At 31.0% G+C, this 27,153-nt stretch overlaps 2 protein-coding genes across 5 annotated transcripts in view; one reads left to right on the top strand and one right to left on the bottom strand.

The window, feature by feature from the left end:
• The window catches only part of LOC130898410 (unconventional myosin-XVIIIa), a 166,759-nt gene extending 166,180 nt beyond the window's left edge, over positions 1–579 (bottom strand). The window contains exon 1 of one of the 2 annotated variants that reach the window (XM_057807686.1): positions 215–579. The gene's annotated coding sequence lies outside the window, so the exon portion shown is untranslated. Of the gene's footprint in view, positions 1–210 lie in introns of both variants that reach the window. The other variant, XM_057807687.1, reaches the window with a different exon arrangement.
• LOC130898414 (ATP-binding cassette sub-family B member 6) lies at positions 556–26,855 on the top strand. 3 transcript variants are annotated; one of them, XR_009059899.1, is made up of 14 exons: positions 1,351–1,662; positions 3,200–3,514; positions 3,667–3,866; positions 3,945–4,092; positions 11,289–11,463; positions 12,971–13,149; positions 16,910–17,147; positions 17,248–17,423; positions 19,584–19,789; positions 20,846–21,053; positions 21,120–21,298; positions 21,575–21,830; positions 21,896–22,773; positions 22,843–24,339. XR_009059899.1 is itself a non-coding variant. In XM_057807701.1 (13 exons), the coding sequence occupies exons 2-13, from the start codon at positions 3,206–3,208 to the stop codon at positions 26,539–26,541; spliced, it is 2,502 nt and encodes an 833-aa protein (XP_057663684.1). In that variant the 5' UTR covers positions 556–1,662; positions 3,200–3,205; the 3' UTR covers positions 26,542–26,855. The 3 variants fall into 3 exon arrangements, 2 of the variants coding, with proteins under 2 accessions (XP_057663684.1, XP_057663685.1); XM_057807701.1 differs by lacking the exons at positions 21,896–22,773; positions 22,843–24,339 and adding an exon at positions 26,314–26,855 and having other exon boundaries at positions 556–1,662; XM_057807702.1 differs by having other exon boundaries at positions 556–1,662; positions 21,896–24,339.
• The last annotated feature ends 298 nt before the right edge of the window (positions 26,856–27,153 follow it).

Below are 27,153 nucleotides of genomic sequence, written 5' to 3'. Positions count from 1 at the left end.
AGCTCCTTGCAGTTGTGACAAAATGCTGATGTTTATTTAGGCACATAATGAAAAAGGTCTGTTTGAGGTTAGGTTGAACAAATCAATAAAAAGGCAAGGCGAGAAACTAAGAAATTCAAGGCTTAGAATGAAAAGAATGAAAAAAATTCAATAATCAATTAAAACTTGCTACTCTTTAAAGGTTTAAACGATAACAAAATATTAACTTACACACCTTTCAATGAAACAGTTTCCTTGTTATGATAAATAAACAACACAGATAAATACAAATCCTACTGTAAACTTAACTTCCACTTATCACATGTTAATTATCATTTATAAAGTTATTGAAAAATTAAGCGACCGAAATAATCCGATTTTTGTTTTGACAGTTTGACATGCACCTACAAACATTCGACGTCAACTATTTTAATTTTACATTCACTACTTGATTTACACTTACACTATCATATCGAAAAAAGTGTTATCTCTGTTGCACCTTCATTATAGAATTCCTATAGACGTAAGGTGAGAATCATTTGAAATATATGAATTTAATGTAAGTCTCGTTTATAGGTGGAGCCACATTCCACGCAGACTGGTTATGCAACTCTTTTTATGTTGCTGAATTGTTGACATCTACATTAAGTAACTATGATATCCCGTTAAACTTTGACAGGTCCGGCTTGTGCATATTATTCCTGAAGTACATAAAATTTCCTGATGGATACGCGTTAGAAACTAAAATATATCCCACTATTAACTATATACAAATATTACATAAAGTTCTCATATATATTGTATATGATTTTATAAAGCTATTGTATAAGGTACAGGATTGTTCACACCGCGAAATTTATTGGAGAACATATAATATATAGAGACATATTTCGTTGGAGTATTGAAGATATAAATACACTATTTAAGCTTTTCCATATTTACAACTTCAATATTTGGTACATATATAGACATATATTGAAATTCTAAATTTTCAACGCGTTTCAATCTATGAACCTAGCTTATTTTTCCATAAATACTTTACTTAACTATTAATTTATGGTAAATATATAAATAATCATGTAGTAATTTATTGTATAGTGTTTCCTAATAATACCAAAAGTCCCATTCAAATAAATGCTTTTATTTACTTAATACTTATAAATACTGTCTAATATTGGCTCTATTATGGGTAATTCATTCTAATTTTCCTTTAATCGCTTATGTGCAAACTGGAATTTGTGTAATTTTTGAATATGTAGAAATATTTTCATAGTGTATATATTTAGAATGTTTATAGTCGATAGCGCAAGAGATCAAAGTCGGATCTGTGGCATATTTTTAAAAAGTTAAATAAAGTGATTACGTTTAAAATAACAAAAGCGTTTAGTTGCGTCGATATCAATAATAATTTGAACATTTACGTTTTTTACCACACAAGACAGTGTTTAGATATTTTTATTTCCTGGATTGTTTCTTATTTTTTATAAACTGTTAGCTTGTACCGTGACAATTAAAATTCGCATTATACAGGAAAGAAGAACGTAACCTAAATATTATCCAATTTGAACTTGAATCAGTACACTATGACTAAACAATAAAATTGAATTTTAATAAGGATTAAAACCATCGTTCCCAAAAATTTAGCAATAAGTTATGTCAGTTAATGTGTAAATTATTATTGAGGTAAGTTTAAAAAATATTCATAATTTTTAGACAAAGAGTTTTCCTACAATTGTTTGTTTATAACTATGATTTCCGTACACATCTTTAAATAGTTGTAAAAAACATACATTTTTAGTCATATGTAATTTAGTTTATATTTCAATAGTGACCGTATTGTTACATATTGTTGATATTAAAATGTAATGAGCAATATATACTTATATTTTTTAATTTCTTTATGTAATTTGTTGATAAGAACTACATGTTTTCTTTTGTCGGTCCCTAGTAGTATTGATTATTAGGTTTTTGTGTTTGGAAATAGATATGATTCAATGCCGAATTATTTTGAAATTTTATCAAAAGGGTTACATCAAAACTAGATAAAAATTTTTAATATTTCTTAGAAAAAGAAGTGTTTTCTCGACGTTTCCTTAATATATAATTTTTTTCCTGTAATTTTACATATTTTTATAACTTTTTGGTATAAAAAATTAGTTGAGATCATAATAATAAAAAATGATTATGAAGTTATGAAAAATGTTGATTTTGAGTGTTATTATTAATTAGTATCATTTAATTGAAATTCTAACTTCAGTGGTGGATAACAGATCAGCCACCTGTAAGCTATTAATCTTCTGCCACCTATACTGACCTCTGAAATTCAATACCTTAGTTAACAATTATTCAAAATACATTTTCTATTAAAAAATTTCAATTCGAAAACTAAGAATTTGTGTAAGATCCTTGATAATTTCCATTACAAAAAACTGTTGAAAGTACCATTTTTAAGTTAAGGTAAACTATGTAAGCTTTTTAACCTTCTATATCAAGTAGTGTTAATGCATATTTTCATTCCACTCACAATTAAAAAACAAAATCATTAATTATATTGTATGAAAAAATTTTCATTAGGTCTGACTATGCTTAAAAGAGTTGAAATGTTAAGCTTTCTTGACTCAAAAGTCTCTGACTCTGGTGTACACAGAACAATACAAAGTAAAACATGAAAGGTAGCCTTAAAAGTGTATCCATTCCTGAACTAATTCCGATTCGAAATAATTAGAGTACCCTTTCTGTTAGAGAGCCAATGGTAACAAACAACTCAATGTTATAAGAAATGAAAATTTCAAGCCAAATTCATCATGGGCCTTGGATATGAGATGACAAAAAATGTATTAACTCTGAAGTAATCACTAGCAGCCATTCCAATATCTTCATTAGGTGCTCCATCAAATCTTTTTTGTTGTCTTTTCTCACGTATCCAGTATATGTTTTGTTTACATTTAACTCCATCGCATTTTCATCAAAATACTTGAAATTCTCTTAATCTGCTCATCAAAACTCATTTTTTCAGTGTGGTCAATATTTTTTCAATCTTGTGTATAGAAATAAAACATTGTGTCCCTTGAACTGTGTCGCCTACTCATCCTGCTGGTAAATCCACCACTGTAGAAAATGTTTAACTATGACCCTCTAACAACCATGTTACAATACTGATTAAAAAACAGATTTACTCAATAATCTATACTAACTATTCTTATATGTTTTATTTTTTCAGTTAAAGATGTTATTGAACATATCATATTGTCAACCAAACATTTCTATATGGGATGTTTGGGTGAACAATGGAATATCCCAATGCTTTATGAATACCTGGTCTCCTTCAATATTGGCAGCATATATACTGATAGTTGGGTCAATACAACTATGTATTTATAGAAGATTTGCTAACCAAGTCTCACCAGTTTATTTACCAACATCCAAATTATATAATCTTCAAATTGCTGCAATATTGTTTATACCAATTTTAGAAGTTGTTAGATTTGTTTTAAGGTTAACGGTTTATGATGATAAACAACTTTATGGATATATGGTAAGTCTACAATAGGAAGTAATTAAATATATTAAATTATACTTCATGTAATATCATTACTGTTAAATAATCTTTTGATTTTAGTATTGTCTTCAAATCAGAAGATACAGAAGATATGAAATTTGTTAATTGTATTAATTATTTTTTTTCAGATAGTTTCATTGTTGTTAACAGTATTTGCTTTTCCATTTTCACTTTGGGTTGTAAAAGTTGAACGATATTATTTATTACAATCAGTTCCAAATAGAGGTCATGGGATTGGGTTATTAATTTTTTGGACATTGGCATTTTTGTCAGAAAACTTGGCCTTTCTAAATTTGAGTCAGAAGAGTTGGTGGTTTCAACTTAAAGAGTAAGGCTTCATTTAGATAAACTTTTTTTGTGATGTTGAGGTTAATCATAATTTATTAATTATTTTTATAATTTTTAGTTTAACTGATCGGCTAGAGATGTCCCTTTTTGTATTTCGTTATGTTACTTATCTACTTATATTCTTTTTGGGCATGAAAGCTCCTGGAATAATACAGAATGTTGATTATTTTAGTCTAAATGATGCCCAAACAACTTTTCCCAATACGGTGAGTCACAATTTTATATTCAGACCAATTGATAAATAGAAATGGTTAGAAAAATGTATATTTTCAATAAGTTTCCTATATTCCTGTATAGTAGAAAGATTGTTTTTTTTTATCATGATACTCAACGTAATGATAAAAAAATTGTAAAAAAATAAGTGAGAGATATGTATTATATAAATCATTTTATCGCAGTAGAATTGAAATGATGAGATAAATTTCCTGCTAGATTCTTGTATTTTAATCTAAGTATGCTAATATAAAAAGAATAAGATGAAACAACTGTTAACTTGATTTAAGTTTTATAATATATACAATTAATCCAATTCAAGCTAATAACAGCATCACATTCTGATTTCCCACATTCTTAAAAACAAACATAGAATGATAAATCCTCTACCTTGACTTTTGCTTATAGTAAATGGACAACAATTTCCGTATTTTTTATTACAATTAGAAAATTTTCTTATCATATTGTGGACACTATTATGTTTATATTATGTTGTAATATTTTAGAGAATAATATATATTCAGTTTAAAGACCATATATTTAATGAATTTCTCAAATTTCTTTGATTTCTTATACCTTTTATATATGTTTATATTTCTAAATTGTCTTGATTTTACCTGTTGCTATCTTTATCAAATATCACTTGACACTGACAATATCAATAGATCACCTACACCATGAATATTAGAATAGAAAACTGTTTTAACAAGAAAAATACATTTTTTATTAGTTTTTACATCTCAAAAATATGTAGCACCCCTCACACAGTCATACTAGTTTTCAGTTCAGTTTCAGCTCAGTCGAAATGTCAGTTTTTCCTAGATATAAAAAGAAAAAAACTGAAAGAAAATCCAAATTCAGGCGTAGAAATGACGAGATGGATCGACCTATTTGTTTTATTTCAGTTTTAAGTATTTCTTTGATAAACAAACTGGTTAGGCTGATGCTCATGCCTCAGTTTGGATCTGTCTGCTCTCGGTGGGTATTGACATAAGGAATTTTTTTGATCAGGCATATAGCCAGAATGGAAGAAGATAGTTGGATAAAAAGATCCTTATCAAAGAAGGACGAAAGAAAAGAAAAGGAAAATAGGGCGTACACGGAAAATATTGATAGAGGCATATAAAGAAGATTTAGAAAGATTAGTAATAGTTTCTGTTCCAAAAATTTTTGAATCTTTATAGTGATTTTAAGGTGAGAAGAAAACTGATTTTGTAAAAGAATTTAAGATTCCTTTGAGTCATCTCTCAACCATAATAAAGCACAAGGAGAAAATTAATGCTGCTGAAACTGCTGGAGTACGGAAAAGAACTACTAAAGGTGAATTTCCTCGTATGGAAGATAGCCTGGTCATTTGACTAAGACATTGTAGAGGACAAAAAGTGTCTATTAGCGGAAAGTTGTTGAAGAAAAAAGCATAAGAATTCGCGTCTACTCTAAGTATCAAAAACTTTGTGACACGTGAAGGGTGGCTTAGAAATTTCAAAAAGAGAAATGGAGTTCTGTTTAAAAAAGTTTGTAAGGAAAGTGGAAGTGTTGACGATGCAGTTTTCTTAGATTGGACCGGTAAATTGAAGACTTTGATTGAAAACTATGATGCCTGAGACATTTTTAATACTGATAAAACTGGCCTATTTTTCAAATGTTTACCGGACAAGACGCTTACTTTTAAAGATGAAAAATGTCATGGGGGAAAACATTGTAAAGAGAGGTTGACAGTTTTACTTGCAGTGAATATGGACAGATCAAGAAAACTAAAACCCTTAGTGATAGGAAAAACATTGAAACCGCGATGTTTCATAGGAGTGAAATCATTTCCTGCTGATTATGGTGCTAACAAAAAAGCTTGGATGATGACAGAACTTTTTAACAATTGGCTTTTAACAGTTAATGGAAATTTGAAACGACAAAAGAGGAAAATTTTACTATTTTTAGACAATAGCACTGTCCATAACAGTCCTACATTATTCAACGTGGAACTCCATTTCTTTCCGCCAAGTACAGCATCCAAATTGCAACCATTGGACCAAGGGTTCATCCATAATTTTAAGACGTTCTATCGCAAAGAAATTAGAAAGCTCGTTTTAGAATCTCAACGATCAACGATTCTCAATTGCTTTAAAAAATCCGGTTTCATAAAAGAAGATCTTCCAATACATATGGATGATGAAGAACCAGCAATAGAACCATTAGTTGACGTCAGCGTTGTGAGTTTTTCTAACTTTGTTCAAGTGGATGAAGATGTTGCTGTTTCAGGTTCACTAACCGATACAAAGCTTCTGTCTACAAAACGAAAGTGATGAAAAAGCATTTCAGGTCATTTTTTTCTTAAAAAATGTTATTGAGCAGCAGCAATGTGCTTTGAAGCAAACCAGTATAACAGAGTTCTTTCGAAAGATTAATTCACATTATGAATACATGTATGTACACGAATGTACCTCTAAACTTGTTTCAAAAAAACATGAGATCCTCTCGAATACTTCAACCACAAAAAATTCGTCCTGTATTTCGTACATATTTGAAAAGCTGATAATATTTTTTTTGAGAATTCCTCGTATAACAAATGCACATATAAAATGATTACACTCTCAAATATATAAAACTATTATGACTTCAGAGTTTATGAATTATTAACGTAAAAATAATGCAAATATATTATATAACAAACTATTTTTCGCTACAAATTTTTTCGGTTGGTTCCTAATTCGAGCGAATCATTTGGTCGCGCTTGCGTTCAGTTTAGTGTTACATTCCCGTTCAGTGTTCTCAATTATTGTGGTTCATCTGTTTACGTGAAATCAATGCCAGTTCTATTGATTCTCCAATAAATATTTTTTAAAATCAACGAAACATCTACTGCAATTAAGTATAATCGAAAAATATAAATAGTAACGTTAAAAAATATGATTGAACAGGACCGTATTCAGTTGAGATTTTATAATAAAAAAAAGTTCCAATTTTCAAATTATATCGTTGTGCTTACAAAAAACCTCAGTACGCCTACTATAGTTGACAGTGACATTGTTCTATATTCCAGCAGCAGTTTTTGTTTTTATAAATTCATTTGTATCTCGTTTGTGGTTCACAGTTATTCAACATTTTCTGCTAAACACAATATAAAATCAGTTATGCATGATAATATATTCTGTAGTAGTTTATCCTTAGAAATAAATTTAATGTCGAAGGTCATCTTATCGTTCGCAAACATATACACTTGAATCAAATATTACATATAGTGTGGAGCATGTATTTACTTTAATCGCTAAACCCGGTACCGTACGATGCGTGTGGTCGTAGTGCGCATGTCTTTCGACGAATATTTTGCTTCCAACGTTGGCCTTGGAAAGTCTGTTTGTTTGACCCGCGTTAAAGGAGTACCCAACATAGGAACAAAGTTGGAACCAACATTTCTACAACTACACACAGTTTCGTCCTCTTGCGCGTGAGATTGCTGCGTGTTTTGTATGAAAAACCAAAGTTGCCAGTATCATCCAGTTTATTTTAGAATTTATATCTGTTATATGCAGTTTATCCCTTTTGTCACGTTTTCATTTCTTTAGGCAAGTTCGTTCGTTGAATGTTCAACCAACGTTGGAAGGTGAATGTTAAGGCAAACGCTGGACGCGTGTTGCATCCAGCCTTCCTTCCAATGTTCAGCCGTACGTTGGAACGCGAATTTTGACGCAAACCTTAAACACCTCGTGTAGTACCGGCTTTAGTTTAGGTAAAGTTCCAGCCTTCGTCCACTGTTCAGCCAACGTTGGAAGGTGTATGTTGGCGCAAACGTTGGACGCATCGTGAAGTTGCGGCATTCCATCCAGCCTTCCTTTCAATGTTCAGCCGTACGTTGGAACGCGAATTTTGACGCAAACCTTAAACACCTCGTGTAGTACCGGCTTTAGTTTAGGTAAAGTTCCAGCCTTCGTCCACTGTTCAGCCAACGTTGGAAGGTGTATGTTGGCGCAAACGTTGGACGCATCGTGAAGTTGCGGCATTCCATCCAGCCTTCCTTTCAATGTTCAGCCGTACGTTGAAACGCGAATTTTGACGCAAACCTTAAACACATCGTGTAGTACCGGCTTTAGTTTAGATAAGGTTCTAGTCTTCGTCTACTGTTCAGCCAACGTTGGAAGGTGAATGTTGGCGCAAACGTTGGACGCATCGTGTAGTTGCAGCATTCCATCCAGCCTTCCTTTCAATGTTCAGCCGTACGTTAGAACACGAATCTTGGCGCAAACGTTGGACGCATCGTTTAGTACCGGCTTAAGCAATCTGTTTATTAAGACTGAAAAATAGTGTGTTAAATATATTATCGACAATAGTTTAACACGCACCCCCATATATATTGTAATAAAGGCCGACCAACACAACCCTCAAGATATTGCATACAATTTATGGCAGGTTCAAAATATTGCCCTTGATGATTAGTCTTACTTGTTGTTTGATATTATGCAGAGCTTTTGTCATGACTCGAACAGTAAAATTAAAAATTTTTTTCCAAATCATGAATTAATAAAGAGTTAGCTTTTCCATAAAAGGGTGGTTTTGAAACTACTGATCTAACTCTAACTACCAATACGACTGTTATTTGGTGGGTTCTCAAATCATTTTTGATGAATGTTGCACGTTTTTTCTTATTATGAAAGGCTCTTGCCAGTAAACTTCTTTTTTATGTGGCTTCTCTTCCTCTACAATTAAAAGTAAATGCAACAAACCATCTGCTGATCTGACAAATTTTTGGTGGTGGTTATTCCAAATATCTCCTTAGGCTTGAAACTTTCTTGCTATTGAAATAGTACCAAAACGATTAAGTTCTAATTGCTAGCGCAGTTGACTGTCACCAAGACATGTTGAATCTGGCAACGAGTTAAAACTGAACTGAATCAAATAATATTTCAACAAAATTAAAAATAAAATTGAAATGGAAGAAAAGACAAAATTTTAAAAATGACAATTTTTCTCCCAATATGAGTCTGATTTAAGAATTGAGAAAGTTATAGACGTAAAAAGTAACATATAATCAAGAGGTCAATGAACTTTTTACCCGGAGAAACCAGAGTATTAAAACCTTTAAAATCTGCAAAATATTTAGCGTATATTATATTTGTTTTGTTGTATACCAAACGCATAAAAAGTATTTTCTTACTCTAAATAACAAATATGAATTGCCTGTTTAGCCTATGTATATATGGATTTGTGGTCTAGTATATACTGCGACCCAAAGGATCTATTGAGTCCCTCTTTCTTGCTGTAGAACCCAGTGTTTACAACTTCACTCCTTTTAAAAAGTCCAGAATGTGGGATAGCTCGGGACGGGAAGGTCCCCGAGTAAACCCCGTGAATTCTGACTTTCGCGTTATTTTTTGACCAGAAGAATTTTTGGCAACCATATTAAATATTCTGAAAACGAGACAAAGCAATGTATGACTGTAGCCAAGCTTCATTTATCGTGCCAAAATTAAGAGACTCTTGGAAACCCGTCGTTATTGCTGCCATTGAATAAAGACTATTACCTCCTCCTCCTCCTCTTTCCATTATCCTCCAAAGGATGAAGTGACACCATTTGATTTATCAGTTGTTTCCATGCTTGCCTATCATGCAGTCTCATATTTATTAAGAGTTTTGTTTGATCTACTTATTTAGCCGGAGATCTGCCTCTTGGGCGTTTGCCTTCTGCTTTCCTCTCCTCTATGATTAATCGTTCCATTGATCTCCTAGCTATATGTCCCAGATACCTGCGGTTTATTCTGGTTAGCAGCCTTGTACATGGACTAATTTATTGGAATACAGATACGTTAGTTCTGTATTCTGACCATGATACTCGTAAGAGTAGTCTATGAACCCACATTTTGAAAGCCTCTATTCGGTTTTTATGTGCTTTGTCTAAAGTCCATGTTTCCGCTGCGTACGTGCAATGGGGAAGATAAGAGCATTAAATAAACGGAGTTTCGTTGTTTTCGGGATAGATTTGTCTTTCATGTTTTATTTAACTTGGTAGTCGCTGATCTTGCCTTAGTCAGATAGTTAAAATTGTTTACCACTTCGTAGCCTGCAATTTCTGATGTTTGTAGAGAATTGTTGTCTTGTCTATCAGTTATCATTATTTTCGTTTTAGATTTATTTATTCTTAAGTCATATTGTGAAAGAATGCAGCCCTGTCTAACTCCTGAAGGTCCTCGAGTAAACCTCGTCGATTCTGACTTTCGCGTTGTTTTTTGACCAGTTTTTGAAAACGAGACAAAAAAATGAATGACTGTTGTATGACTGTAGCTAAGCTTCATTTATCGTGCCAAAATTAAGAGGCCCTTGAAAATTCGACGTTTTTGCTGCCATCGAATAAAGACTATTACCTACTATCCGTTTTATTTAAGTCGATTGACGTGAAATAATAACGCGCAACTCGGTTAATTTCGGTCTTTTAATTTGTAATTTTCGCTGTTCGAATTTAGTTGGAAGTGTTTTTTATTGTGACCCAGGAGGGATAAATTACCCTACAAAAAGTAAATAGCAGCTTTATGAAAAACATTGCATAATATGAAACAACAGTCACCATATGTACGTTATTTTTTGCTGTATCTTGAGCAACTTTAACACACAAAATAGACATAGATAAAAAGATAATTTCGTATATATAGAAAAAAAAATGTCTTAAACGGTTTAATCCAATATATTTGTTTATAACGATACAGTCGGATAATCCCCCAGACTAATTTCGCTGAACGATCTGATATGAAGCATTGTTTTCGCCCGTTTAGAATTCCGCTTCGTTTTATAATCTAATCCAGTGGTCGGTCGCGGCAACTACTTAAATCTGCTACATCAATGAATGAAAATCTTTTCATATAAAGTTATAATAATTAAAGTTAATAATAAGTTAAAGAAATTATTTATGAAAATACAATAGAACATCTGCTTGTTTTAATTCATATCATTCGCTAAGTCAATATAGTTAATACTAAGTTCAAACAAAAATACCGACAAATATGAGTGGCAGACGTAGAAGACCAGATACCCATTACGAATTCACAAGACTCAACATGAAAACAAAGACAGAAGGTGAACCTGACAAGAAACAGAAAGAAAATGTCAAATTTGATAAAATTTCAGTTAATTTGAAATTTAAGGTATTTTTTATTAAATATTCTGTATATTTTGACATAAAAATATTTATTTATAACTGTTGATTCAGGAATCGGACAATAGATCGACATGGCACAACTTTTGGAAGAAAGTGAAAATTTTGTCACCCTTCTTGTGGCCAAAAAAAGATGTTACTTTACAAATGAGGGTGTTGTTTTGTTTTTTGTTATTGGCAGGAGGAAGGGCCATCAATTTATATGTTCCTATTTATCAAAAACTTATCGGTAAGTCCAATTATATTGTTTTATCATTACATTAAAAAATTTCTCATGTAAATTAATAAGCACGTTTTATTCACCTCGTATTCACTTTATAAAACGATCAAAACACCGACCACCTATTTTAAATAGTAAAAAACTAAAATATTTTGACATTATTTCTTTCGAAAGTTGACATTCGCTCGTTTTTTTAAACCATCAAGATCAACAAATATATTTATGACATTCCAAAATTCTTCTACTCTTTTAAAATTTGAGTTTTAGCATTTTTGAAAATGGTCTTTTATTTGAAGGTTGAACAGTGAAATAAATAATATTAATGTTATTAACTTTTATTAAAGCCTCTATGATATATTTTAAGAGAAATCTTTATCAACGAAAACAATTCATCATATTTCACTAAATTATGATTTACCTGGAATTTAGAATACCGTGATGATATTCAATTAAAATCAAAGAAAAGTTATTTGTTGTGATAAACCAGACTCAGTATAAACCGATTTGATTGAAATAATCAGTTAAAATCGATTCATTAGAACAAGTTTCACGAATTATGTTTTTTTTTTTCGTCACTACTCACGTGTCTTGTTTACTTCACAGTTTCTGTTCGCTTTGTTTATTTGATTGGTTTTTCTTCAGCTTCTTACTTTATTATTTTCAGAAATTTTTAATTTTTTTGTAAAATATTCGTTTTTGTAACGTTAAATTTATTATGTCTTCTAAGCCAAAACTAAGAAATTTCATGAGCCGTCTTATTTATTCATGAACGTTTCATTAAAATATGAGTAACCCATCCAGAAATTATCAAAAAGAAATGAAAAATGTAAAACAACAAAATAGAAATAATTTTGATAAATATGGAAAACCTTTTTTCATATCAAAATACAATTATGAATTGCAGCTATGCCGCCACCAACATAACCTACAACTAAGATATTTTTCAACTTTTGCTTGAGCACAATTGAATCTTATTGGGCATAATGATCATTTTTGGTCTCAGTAAAACCCATATGTTGGTATAAAACTTCATTACTAAGAGAAATTTTAGATGGTACAGGAGAAGATTCCCATATTGTTAGAAATATACAGACTACTTTTAGCTTGGTATTCTTAAAATCAATTAATTTAGGCTTGTTTTTAAAAAGTTTAACGATATATTAGATAATTACAAGTATTGTTAATCAGAGACCATTTGTTGGCAATATCGCTTTCCTAATTTGCCTTTTTTAGAATTTAAAAAAATTATATTCGTTGTAGGCTTTAAGTGGAACGTGGTCTAAGTGTATATGATATAGTTTTGTTTTAATAAACCTTCTAACATGAGAATTGGATAAAATATCAATTTCTTGTTTACTTCTTACTAAAATTGACGTATTTAGAACATAGCCACTGCCATAATTCAACTTTCTATGTCACACTATTGCGCCATATTTGGTTTTCTCTGATTTTAGTATAGCCAAAAAGATGAAGTAATAACATGATGCCTTAATAATAATTCAATTTTTGTTTTCAGTTGATAGTTTATCTGAAACACCGCAAAGTGGACCTTTAGCTTTTCGATGGGACTGGGTTTTAGTATATGTAGGATTGAAATTTTTACAAGGAGGTGGTACTGGAAGTATGGGTTTTCTAAATAATTTAAGATCATTCATGTGGATTAGAGTACAGCAATACACCACAAGGGAAGTGGAAGTAAGTATCATAATTACCATTAAAATAATATAAATTCAACTATTATTTGATTTAATTTGAAAACATTTGTAAATTTTATAAGATAATTAGTTTTTTTTTCTATATTTCTCAATCGTTTCTTGGTTTTCTTTCACGTGTATTTTCAATCTACGGTGTCAAATACACTACAACTCAAAATATGAATTGTGTTACCTTTTCTTGCTGTGGAGACTCTCAATATTTACAGCCAATCTGTTAATCCTCCCCTTTCAGAAAGTTTAGGATGAGGAATGGATCTAATAGTCAAAGATCTGTATCTTCTATTCCATACACTCCTAGGTGTAATGCTCAGGAGTTCTGTAGTCACTCACAATTCGAAAGAATGTGGATTGAGGTTTCGTCCTGTACATATCATAATCCTCTACTAAACTCAGCTTCTTCAGGTGTCCACTTAAGAGACAATGCCTCGACAGGACTCTTGTTACTCTTACTTAGATTGATACATTCAACTTTGGTTGTAGTTTCACAAGAGTATCTTTGCCTATCTCAATCTCTGTAGATCGCTCCAATAATTGATTTTTTATTATCTACCTCCATTTCTACGATTTCCACTATTGTCCTGTAAAGATTTTATCCGCCTTGTTTTAACAAATCTGTCTGCTATTCCATTTATATCTACTACAGTGTGTCCAGGTACCCTTTGGAGGATAATACCTTAGCAGTAGCTGGTTACTAGCAGTTATGATGCAAAAGCAACAACTTTGCTTAACAACATGCAAGACCCATCACACAATATTTGACCATCAAGAGATTACATGCAATTCCTTGTACCATTTCTATCTGCTACAGTGTGTCCTAGTACCCGTTGGAGGGTAATTCCTTAGAAGTAGCTACATATTTAAATTTGTAGAGATTTTTATTAAAAAAACGCTTGACATTGAGCGATGCAGTGCAACATGCATTTATAAAAAGCATTTGCAGATATAGCTCAGTTGATAGATATATACTTGCATCCATACGTTCCATTTTAATTGCATACAAGTTTAAGGAGAAATCTAGTTACTTTTGGATTAACTTTTACTTAGATTAGATGGTTATTAACAGCTATGATGCAATGACAACAACTTTGCTTAACGACAACCATATTTGACCAGCGAGAGATGGTATGCAATTCCTTGTACCCTATCTTGATTCGATGTCAAGCAGCCTTAACAAATCTTAATATTATTTATTTATAATCTTTTTACATCTCGCGAGTTCTAAATTTTTCGAACATTTTTTGATAAACATGCATGATGATAACATGACATCAAGATAATATCTTTATGATAAAAAGATGATATGAAAATTCTCGTCATTGTTATAATTGAGATAGCGTCATATTTACCTTATCTCGAGAACAAATAGAAAAGTGTTTCAATTGTCATAATAATTATTTCTTAAAAACACATAGGTACATCATAAATATTTATTCAAATTAAATATTTACATATTGGTATGACGTAAAATAGAGGTCCTTCTGAAAAAATTCAAATGAACTACTTGAATTTTGAAATAAAACATATTGCTGACTTCACATAATTTCTCGAAAAAAAAAAAAAGAATTGCGGAACTTTATTTGAATATGATTTCTATATCAATGACCAATGACTATTAGTGTGAATTATTACCGAATACACTATTTACACCATCACTAAACCAACACTTACAATTGAAACTCCTAGAATAAAAATCCGCCAAGTCCATCTCAAGAAATTTTCGGAAAAGTGGAAAAAAACTGTCACAAACAAACCAATCATAAGAAATTATTAATTTGTTTAGCAAAAAATCAATATTTTTTACTTTATAACAGAGACAATGATCCCCAAAATATTTAGAAAGGGGTTGAACTTTAAAAGCTATATCAATTGTTGTTTTAACTTTTTTACTCTTTAATTACGTATAGGCTTAGTAGAACTAATCTTTAGTAAAAAATCTTGACTTTAATTATTACTAAAATTATTGCAAAGTATCATAAAATAAAATTTAATGTTTTATAAAAAGTAAATAAAGTCTTTATTGTTATACTAGATCACACAATATCTTAGTCAATTTCCTCATCAACAATAATGCTTATTCTTCATTGTTGAGATCTTACGCTTCATTGTTGAGACCTTCGGCTTCTTGGTTTTACAAATATCGATAAAATTTTACCATATCGTAGTTTCTCCACCCTTGTCCAAAGTCCGTTGAAAGCTTTTGGGTTTAAGTGAGACATATTAAGCTTTGGTTTTGTAACTGATTTTCTCGACATAATCCTTTTTGATGGATTGAACCTGAAGTGCCACAAGTTCGTTTTTTTTTGCACTTTTTCAGATTCAGACTTCCAGTATTTAACCGGGACAGTGACTTCAATATGATGAACGATTCCATGTTTCCTAGAACTTTTTCATACTCTTCTGGCTTAAGAATAGTTTCCATCTTTTTCAAATATTTTTCAATCAATCCAAACACCCTGTGGAAAGAAAGCATAAAGGGTATGCAACTCGCAGAGGATCATGAGTAGTCACGTGACGAAACTAGACGCTTCTATTAGCCGATTTGGATTTGGCGGATTTTGAAACTGAAAATGGCGTAACTGCCTTTAGACTTGGCGAATATTGCAACTTAACCTTAACTTTGAGCTCAAAATACACTAGGATGTAGCGGGAAAAGGGTCCTTGACCCTTGCTGCATGTTTATGATAAAAACTAGAAATCATCAATTCATGTTAGATCAAGTAGTTTAAAAATCGTTTTATTTTTAAAACTTTAACAACCTGTATTTTGGAAAGGATGCGTTTGCGGACATAAATTCTGCCTGTCCCGATAGGCATAATTTGACCCAAGGAATCTCCCCTAAAACGTTGGTAGTCGAATTTAGGGACACCCTGTATGAATATGAAAAAAAACAAACTGTATCCACCAAGGTGTCAGCCATTTTAGATTCAGACTACTAATGGATCGACCATTCCATAGTAAAAAAGGCTAACATACTACTAATCGTTTCTTTCCAAAATTTCACCCTCTTTACCATTGTCTGCCACCCCCTATGTGTCCACTGACTTGTAAGCCCTTTAGTATCTTCTCTAGTTATGCCAAGTACTATATTTTGACAAATTTTCAGGCATATTATCTATCGTTTATTTTTCCCGAAAAATTGACCACCCTCGGAAATATCCCTTGTATCCACTAGGGTGTCAGCCCGCTTGGGAATGTATGTAACGACACCAAATGAATGTTTTACGATGGAGAAATTCCATATTACCGATCATTGTGAAATTCCAGTTTTAGATCTTAGACTATAAAGAATAGTTTCATTTCTATGAAATAATATGAATTTAGATGTGTAATTAGATTATTCGAAGATCCTACCAACATTTCTTAAAAAAAAACGTACCGCTAATTAATTTGAACGATTTTGTACCAGAAACTCTGATACACCTTCTACTTCTTATTGAAAATGAAATGCACAACTTGTAGTCTGGCATAGAATTGGATTTTTCACATGTAGAATTTTCTAGCAGATTTTACATCAGTACCATGATTCATAGATTAAAAAAAAATAAATTTGATCACATTTTCCCTTGCATTTCTAAAATATAGATGAATTACTTACCCTTCTTATAATATTGAGTCTCGTAAACTGGTATTTTAAAATTCTAATTCTCTTGTAATGGACATTCAAATTAATTCTCTTAAAGTTGAAGACCAGATTTCACCTTTAGTTTATTAACAATTTAAAGTAACGTATATTATTTCAGGTAGAATTATTCCGCCACTTACACAGCCTTTCGTTGAGATGGCATTTAGCCAGAAAAACAGGAGAAGTTCTTAGAGTTATGGACAGAGGAACGGACAGTATTAATAATTTATTGAATTTCATTATATTCTCAATTTTGCCAACCATAGTCGATATTTTGATAGCTGTGATATATTTCATTGCAGCTTTTAACATTTGGTTTGGACTTATCGTTTTCGTTACAATGGTGTTATACATAAGTAAGTAGTATCTAATTAATGTTAACATTATTGAAAAGAGTCTGCTAAGCAATTAATTGTGTAGTAAACTAATCATTCGTATTATATTTTCCAATTCTAGCTTTAACAATTATAATAACAGAATGGAGAACAAAATTCCAGAGACGGATGAATTTAGCTGATAACGAAACTAGGGCTAGAAGTGTAGATTCCTTACTCAATTTTGAAACAGTGAAGTATTATGGAGCGGAACAATATGAAGTTGATGCGTTCAAGGAAGCTGTTCTTAAATACCAGGTATAGGTACTCATAATATTAGAATACGATGATGAAATTTATATATACTGTAATGTTTTTCTACTTTATTTGTACGATTTCTATTCGTGAGGTGAATTAATAGACACTGTCTCTTTTGTTCTTAATTTATTTAAATATAATTCACTACACTTAAATAATTTATATAATTCGCTTAAATTCTTCTATTACTTTCTATTTCGGTCTGTTCACTACGACTATTTATTATAAACTGGACTAAACTGTATAACCCAAAAGAATTCTCAAAACTTCTAGAAAATAAAGAAACAAAACAAATAAATAAATAGACCTTCCTAGAAATTATCCAAAAGAAACAATGTAAATAAACCGCTTGCTATAATAAAACCACATACAAAACACAAATATCAAACGAATTGCAATACAAACTAACAATACAAAAATACTGTCTAATAAAGTGACCAATACAAAAATACTATCTAATAAAGTGAACTGTCTTTGAAGATTCAACAGTTCTAAAAGTGAGTTGAAATTTGTTCATTATTCATTAACATTTTTCCATTAATTATGATTGGAAAGTTTTTATAAATGTAAACTTCAGTAGCTTCGTTAAATTTATTATATGTACACTAATATTTTAACCTCAATCAGTAAACTATTACCACTTTTTGGACCTAAGTATATTAAGTAATTTTTAGGAAACATTTATAGTGTTTTGTAGTTGAACAAAAATCATGTTTAAGTATATAATAATACATATGGTATCAATGCATAAACATCTAGTGTTTTGAATTTTTCTACCATAATAATATAGTCGAATATTGTCTACTTCTCTCAAATATAACATGTAATGACCTTAATGCTCTTATATATAAGTCTCCTTATGTCAAGACTTCATAACGTAAACTTGATTCAATAAATGTTGAGTACATTGTTATTAAAAGATATCTGACTTATTTATTATTTCTTAATGTGATTTGAAAACCATATGTGGAAATGTTATTTCAAATTTTAATCTATAATAATACCCAAACACTTGCAAGTTTTGTCCTCTTTTCAGAGAGTTGTCATTTATTGATTTGTTAATTTGAGGGATATCGCTTAGATTTATTGGTTTTAACCCATTATTGCCCAAAACTTTTTTTAAAAATGTTATAGCTATACCCAAACAACTAAACTTGCTTCTGATTACTTAAGGAGTAATTTCTACCAAGCAATTCTGGATAATGAAATAAAATAGTTTTGCAATTATTTTTATCGATCAAAAAACTTATTAATCTACAGTCTGAATTGAAAAAAGTTTCTTATTAATATATTTCTCACGGTGTTTCTCCAAACGTCAATAATTTATATATTATTTTAGATGGTACCCAAAAAAACATTCCAGGTATAGTGAAAGATGCCATTTCGTACATGAGTAAATTTTTACATCATACACACAATTTACATTTGCAAAAGTTCTATATTAGAACCTAACGGCCTATGCATTACCCTTGCACCATACAAGCATTTATGGCCCAGAAAAAATAAGGCCATCACTTTTTTGAACCTTATTCCAATCCTAAATGCGGATATGAATTGTTCGATCTAATCGATTCTTACCATTTGAATGAAAATTCTCGAATTTTGGGGGCTCAACATGATTGTTGTACCAGGATGTATTAGACGCATGATGACCTTTTGAAGAATATGTGCAGGTCTTGATGGAACAGGCTGGATAAAGATGGTATTTCTGTCTACCAAGGATTGTTTGACGACGATTATTTACCCAAAATTGACAAATCTCCACTAAAAAATAATGAAAATTATGATACATAATTAGATAATGAAAACATGCGAAGCTAAACTATGATGTATAAAATATTTTTCTTTTTCTGGAACTTCAAAGTTGAAAAACTATGTGAAGTTTTACTTTCCGCACTCTATATTCTTGTTCAGTAGGGATGTAACCTAGTAAATTGAAGTTATAACAATTTGTCTGAAAAATTAGAAATAATATTTCAACTTATAGGACTTTGAAATTGAAATTGTCCCATATTTTGCTTATTTTATACCAATCTATCTAGACATCATGAAGTGTTGATATTGAATTCAACTTTCAAATAATCTTAGTCAATAAATTGAACAATTGCAGGATATATAAAATTTTTATGTTATATATTGACAAGTTAATTATTGTTACAGGAAGAAGAATTTAGATCCAGTGTCACATTAAATATTCTGAATACAATGCAGAACATTTTAATTTGCGGTGGATTATTAGCTGGAAGTTTACTATGTGTGTATCTTGTAGTAGTACCACATACTCTACTTCCAGGAGACTATGTTTTATTTGCTACTTATATTGTACAGCTTTATGTACCCCTTAATTGGTTCGGTACATATTATAGGTACGTTCATTATTATATCGTATTTTTCGTTTATTATATACTCTCCAGCAAAATTATCGTATTTTGACTGAAAATATTCCTTTTATTTAGGATTGTTAATTACTTTATAATTATTTAAATAAATGTTTTGTTTTAAAACCTAATCTTACTCTACGATTTAATTGAAATTTTAAAATGAAGCTTAACATGCGACAAAATCTTAATCTCACCCCCGGAAAGTGTGCTGTAGTGGAATGTTTGGAAAGGCTTCCCACAAGTTTAAATGACAAGTGTCACAATCAATCATCAGTGTCTAAAACATCGAAAAGAAACAAAAGGATATCAAGTTAAAACGGTGGAAATTTATTACACTAACAACAATAAGTAAGAACTTAGAGAGTTGGATTTGAAGCCTAGAGTGTCTACAACTGGTCCTCCATTAACACGAGCATGACTACATATTACTAGAGATCATTTGGAATAGGAAACCAACCAATGATCGAATGTATTTATATTAAATTAGTTTATTGGCAATGTTCGACATATCCCAGTATATAGAAGAGTCAATGAAAGTTTATTGAGGTTAACATAACCATGGTGATCATTAAAAGAGATTGTCTTAATGATTATAGGTACCACAAGTCGTAGTTTTCTTCATTTGTAGTATATCACAAGATCTTTCAAAATTACCACATTGAGATTAAAATCTAAACCATGGTAATAGACCTTGTTGTAATGTAATTAATGGATGCATGGGAGCTTCCAGATAACGATTTAGATCAACTGTTTAGAGCTATAATTGATGCAAAATACAAGCTATTAAGATAGGCCTCTTATTAATTTTTTATATTTTGTTTAAAACTTCTCATATATATTTTTAAAGTTTCCATTAAGTTTAGTTTGTCCTTCGTATCGTAGTAATTTTTAACTCATATTTTTGCATTATTTTTTAAAGTAAAAAAAATCAAATTATGCGTTGTTTGTTGTGCAGTGTATTCTGTATCTTGTATACCGGTTAATAAACAATTCTGACTCCTTCATATTTTCGACAGTAATTTCTAATTAAAAATATTTTAGACAAATCCAAAAGAATTTCGTCGATATGGAAAATATGTTTGATTTATTAAGAGAAGAACAAGAAGTTATTAATGCACCTGGAGCACCCGATATGAATCTCAAGCGAGGAGGTGTGGAATTCAATAATGTTAATTTTGGATATCTTCCAGAAAAGTTGGTGTTGAAGAATGTTACATTCTCGGTTCCTCCTGGTAAAACGGTCGCTTTTGTAAGTATAAATTTACATTTGGGATTTAAATACAGCAGTTTAGTTATGGAATTTCATTTGTTACAGGTAGGACCTTCGGGTAGTGGTAAAAGTACAATAATTAGACTCCTATTTCGATTCTATGACGTTGAGACTGGATCCATTGTGATAGATGGACAGAATATTAAGACTGTTTCTCAAGAATCTCTAAGACGAGCTATCGGTGTAGTACCGCAGGATACGGTACTTTTCAACAATACTATTAAGTAAGTTACACAATTACTTTTTCTGGAATGGATCTTTGTTGTTATATTGATTTTGTTTTATATCATTTGAATTCTCGATAATAACATATACATTAATTATTACATTTAACGATTTTACGTTGATATTCCATGTTTTGTAAAAAAAATTCTCATTTTTTCTATTGGCAATCATATATAGTTATATTTGGAACATCACAAAAAAACCCCTTTCCGTAAAAGTATGAATATGTAGATATTATTTAAATAGTTCACCTTTTATAATCATTTGGTTTTTAGGTATAATATTAAGTATGGTCGATTGACTGCAACTGATGCAGATGTAATAGAAGCAGCTAGAGGCGCAGATATACACGAAAGAATCTTAACGTTCCCAGAGGCATATGAAACACAAGTAGGAGAAAGAGGACTAAGGTTAAGTGGTGGAGAGAAGCAGAGAGTCGCAATAGCTAGGACGTTGTTAAAAGCACCTGCTATTATTTTACTAGATGAAGCTACAAGTGCATTGGATACTCAAACTGAAAGAAATATACAAGTAAGATAAAATTAATTAAATATTTTGATCCTTGATACTACTAGACAAAACATTGTTTTTTATAGACGAGCGGCGCACCCCCAAATAGATGCACAAAAAAATGAGTTGACCGACCACTACAAAACGCAATTGGGCTCGATTAATCATGTGATTAGGAACAAAAACCTTTTGTATCAATGGTCAATAATTTGTTATCAACTAAAAACTAGTAAAATTACGAAAAATGAAAAAACCGTTTTCGACTTATGCTCAATTTAAAATCAAAAATCGACGGAAAAGCGTATGTTTAAAAAAAATTTCTCGGCTTCTACCACAGTTTTTTGAAATTAACAAAATGCGGATTATTTTTTTTTTTCGTTGTGCCACTTTTTTTTACATTGACAAATGTGTCTTAAAAAATTTACGAATTTCGAGGCGGTGACCAAGTACGAAACTATTTATTAATTACTAATGGTGTTTTTGGCCATTTGTATTTTTCATTATACCATGTACTGTCGAAAATAAGCCTTATCGAAATAGAATTTCTCTCAATTCTGCAACAAAATGTATGTGTACCAAAAAAAAAAAAAAATAAAAAGTGGATGTATAAAGTATAATTTCAAAAAATTAAACTGATTTATTTACATAAAATTTACATTTGTATATATACATATGTTATCATAGAATCTACTGTACTTTAACATTGCAACTAGTATGTATAAATTTAATCTCCAGTCTCACTGTCACAAGTTTTTCTTTTTGCGCCGATAGATTATAAATTTTTCTAATAAAATAATGAGTGGGGATATTACTTAAAATAACCAAAATTATTATCTTTAGATAAGTTGAACTAAATCATAGCCAATAAGTAGTCATAGTAGTAATAAGTCAATAGTCAGATAAGTCAATTTTTTCCCGCACTGTTCGAATAAAAATTTTCTAAAATCAATCAGAATAAATCTCTGTAAGTAATTTGACGTTTATGCTGGCGAATTATCAATTTTAATTTGCATTACTTCTTTTTTGCTGCTAGGAAAAAAACTATTGCAACATAGACTTTTGTGATAAACAGCTTCTACTTCTGCCAAATCAAACTCACCAAGAAGTGCCAAAATCATAGCGCTAAGTCATTTTTTACTGCAACTTGTAAAAAGGTATTTTTCAAATTTTCAATAGGAGATAGAGAATAGAATTTCCTTTCTTTTTCTTGCAGTCAAATGAAAAACATAACGATTTAAAATCGAAGTACTTTCTTCGGGTGTTAATCTTCTGTCGAAATTTCAATATTCTTTTTTCTACAGGGTAGGTTTTCCTCATCGATTATGAGATAATATTTACCTTGTACTATCTACTATCTAAGTATTATACAGGGTAAGTCGGGAGGAGCGTACCAAACTCTAGGAGTGTATTATACACGTGAAAATAATGTAAAAAAACTCATATGTTCTTATCCGATTTTTATTTGTTTTCAAGTTATAGCGTATTAACAAATAAACAAATTATCACATAAAAATTTTCTTAATCATAGCGTTCTTTCAATAAATGTTCAAAAATGCCGCTATTGACTCCTAAACATTTTCTGCTTCGTCTACGAAGAGCGTTTGTTGCTCTCCCAAATGATTCTTTTCTTTCTTCTTTAATATGCGCTGCAGTCTAATCAGTTCATCCCGTGTGTCCACTTTTATTTTGTAGACTTCATTTCTCATCCAGCACCATAAACAAAAATCTAGTGGTGTGAGGTCTGGAGATCTTGCAGGCCAATTAATGGAACCTCCACGACCAATCCAATGCCCTGGAAAACGTTCGTCCAAATGTTGCTTACCATACCATACCACATCACACGTTTACAGAAAACCGATGTTGAAAATTGCTTTCGACTGTTACGTGGGGATTTTCGTCCGATCATACATGATAGTTACGAGTATTATTCATGCCATCACGGATAAATGTAGCTTCATTCGTAAAGAGTATACTCTATACAACACGATGATTATTATTTATCCACCGACAAAACTCCATACGGTTAGCGTAATTCTCTGGTTGTAGGTGCTGTAGTGTGTTTATCACCCTTTTTTGTGAAATTGTTGTTGCATCTTCTTCTACTAGATGCAGAATATTTTTTATTTCTACCAAACCTTGTCGAGTAGCGCGTTCAGATGATATGTTAGCATTGGGAAGCTTACCAGTCTCGCACAATTTGTTAAAAACTTTAATAAATATATTTTTATCGGGATATCTTTGGTGTGGAAAACGTTGACGATATTCTTCACCAGCAGCTGTAGCATTTCCTTTACAGAAACCATAAACAAACACTATATTTGCATATTGTAAATTTGAATAAGTATCTGGCATTTTGCAACACTAACAATCACATAAATTCGGAATTAAACGTTCAGTTACTGTACACTGACAGTTCATCAAAACGTCAGAATTGTCAAATGCCTTTGAGCCTCGAACATGACATACTTTGATAATATTAAAATTCAGATATAAGTGGAAAGCTAGATGAACATTTTTAATTACTCCATAACTTGAAAACAAATGAAAATCGGATAAGAACAAATGAGTTTTTTACATTATTTTCACATGAATAATGTGAAACATGGCCCTAAGGCACTTAACGAAAAATGAATTGGGACACTGTCGCAGACGTAGAAATAAATTAATTATTCACTTTTGTTAAAAGCAACAACTAGTAACTTTTCCCCGTGGACGCATAAAAACACTATTACAAAGTAAACGTACGATCGACAAACTCTTGGTTTGACTATGCGTGTTTGTGCAAGTTTAAACAAGTGAAAATCGCACAAACAAGACGAGCGAACACGCGGTTAATCTGAATTAGCTAGAACATCTGTTTATGAAACAATGTTTATACAAGTATAGTTTACGTATAGGTTTCTATATAAATATTTTTTATTAATTTACGTTTACGTAAAATTGTTGATTGATCGATGAAAATAGATATTTGTGGGATTGAAGATTGCTCGGTTTGGGAAAAGCTTCTTTTCGACAGTACATGGTATCAACAACAAACATTAGCCATTAATAAATAGTTTCGCGCTTCGTCACCGCAAATCCGCCTCGAAATCCGTAAATTTTACGAATTTTGCAATAAAAATTTGTCATTTAAAAAAATGTAGCACGAAGAAAATAAATACTGCCTAAAAGCTCATGTTTTAACGAATAATTTGCATTTTGTAAATTTCACAAAGCTGTGGTAGAAACCGAAAAATTGTTTTTGAAATATACGCTTTTTGATTTTAAATTGCGTGTAAGTCGAAATCGAAGAATTTTTCGAAAAAATACTAACTGAGAGTAAGAAAGTCTTTATTTTAATCCACTTTACCTTAGAAAATGATCAGCGTAACGATTTTGTCATTTTTCGTAATTTTTTAGTTGATAACAAATTACGGACCATCGAGACAAAAAAACTATTATTAGGGTTTTTTATTCCTTATAACACGATTTATCGATCTCAATTGGTTTTTTCTCTGCGTTTTGTATTGGTCGGTCAACTCATTTTTTGGGCATATTTTTGGGGGTCCATCGCTCGCCTAAAAGGGGTATTCTTACTAACTAAACTCTAGGTTTTTTTGAAACTAAAGTAAGAAAATTGAAAAGAATTTTTACTATCCATATTTACTGTGTTTAAGAATATAAAAAAAAAAATGAGAAAAAACAAAATTTCAATAAATTATAGGCCGGTAAAGTAAACGATTCACCCGGGTTGACATGGTTCCAGCCCTTGTAGTCTTGTAGTGAACTGGAACCAATAAATTTGAAAAATTCTTAATATGTGAAGATGTTGCTATCGTATTGACCTTATCCAAAAACAATTCATAATATGGCGTCGACATGAAATATCAATTTTTTTGCCCCTTATTTTGATCTTTTCGAATTTTTAGAAATACTCCAAATTCGGCAGACACCGATTTTCACCAAATTTCAAAGGAACCGGTCAGGTAGAGCTTGAGATATCAGGTCAACCATTTCAAAAAATGCATTTAAAGTTTAAGTAACAATTCCAGTAGAAGAACTCGTTCCCGGCTTTGACACTTCTTCACAAAATCTACTATATATATATACAAGACTATACATTCTATTGAGAATTGTAGTCACTCAAAAGTGAGCTCTTTTGACCCTGTATTTTTGTGGGTGGTCAGCCCACATTTTACCCTATTTAATTACAGTTTATCACATATTTTTGCAGCTTCGACTATTGTTCTCCATTTTTCTCTGTCCTTCATCTGTTTGTTCCAGTCACATACACCATAATATTTTCTCGCTCGGTCTCCATTCTGTGATTTTCCTTGTGCCCTGTCTTTTTTCCATTCTTTTAATGCGCCCATACCATTGTATTCTTTTTGCTGTAATTGTATTTACTATATCCTCATTTTCTAATATGTTCTTAATTTCATAGTTCATTAGTCTTCTATATCTTCTCTAAATGATTTATATATCTGAAAGATATTTTTTATTGACATTTTAATTATTATTTTAGGATTCCTTGGATAGAATGTGTACGAATAGGACGACAATTATAGTAGCACATCGCTTGTCTACGATTATTCACGCTGATGAAATATTGGTACTACAAGAAGGTGAAATAGTCGAAAGAGGTAGACATGAACATTTAATAGGACAAGAAGGTGTATACGCCAACATGTGGCGACAACAATTAGAAAGCAAAGATAAAGATTCTTTAGAGAGTACTCTAGATACGCAATGAAAAGTTTTGTTGCATAGTTTTTCAATTAATTATTATATTAGATTTTTAATTCGATTAAATTTCCTGATTTTAAAGGACTATTTAGTCTAAAAATGTAGGACAGCAACAATCTTTGATTGTGAACAATGTTGTAAGATATTCCATTTATCTTTTATAGAAATTTTCTTAGAATCAATTTTATTCGTTTATATTGATGAATTCTATCAGAATATTGTCGTAAATTGATTGTATTCAACAAATATTCAAATTATTGACTATTATATAATAATTTTGATTATGAAATAAAATGTTCTACAAGTAATTTATAAATAGAAGTTTTCTTTTACTCTCCACTCTTACAATCACGACAAAAAAGTAACTTTTCTCAACTGTCTATAATAGATTACATTGTATCATTCATGCTGTCTATCTCATAGTGTTACTAAGGAAGGTCCGCTCCCCTCTTCCCCTAAAGATTGTTTGGTAGTCAGGTGCTATCTGAATACCTTAGGATATGTTATGTGGGTTAAGCGGTCTCGGCTGTTCTCTTCGTAACAGACCAGTCTAACATCCAGTGTACCCACTTTTACGACACTAAATTTTTCGCGCGTTTATTAAAAAATTCCAATTTAT

Source organism: Diorhabda carinulata, chromosome 10 (genome assembly GCF_026250575.1).
Source record: "Diorhabda carinulata isolate Delta chromosome 10, icDioCari1.1, whole genome shotgun sequence".
NCBI lineage: Eukaryota > Metazoa > Arthropoda > Insecta > Coleoptera > Chrysomelidae > Diorhabda > Diorhabda carinulata.
This window is presented reverse-complemented; position numbering and strand designations above follow the sequence as displayed.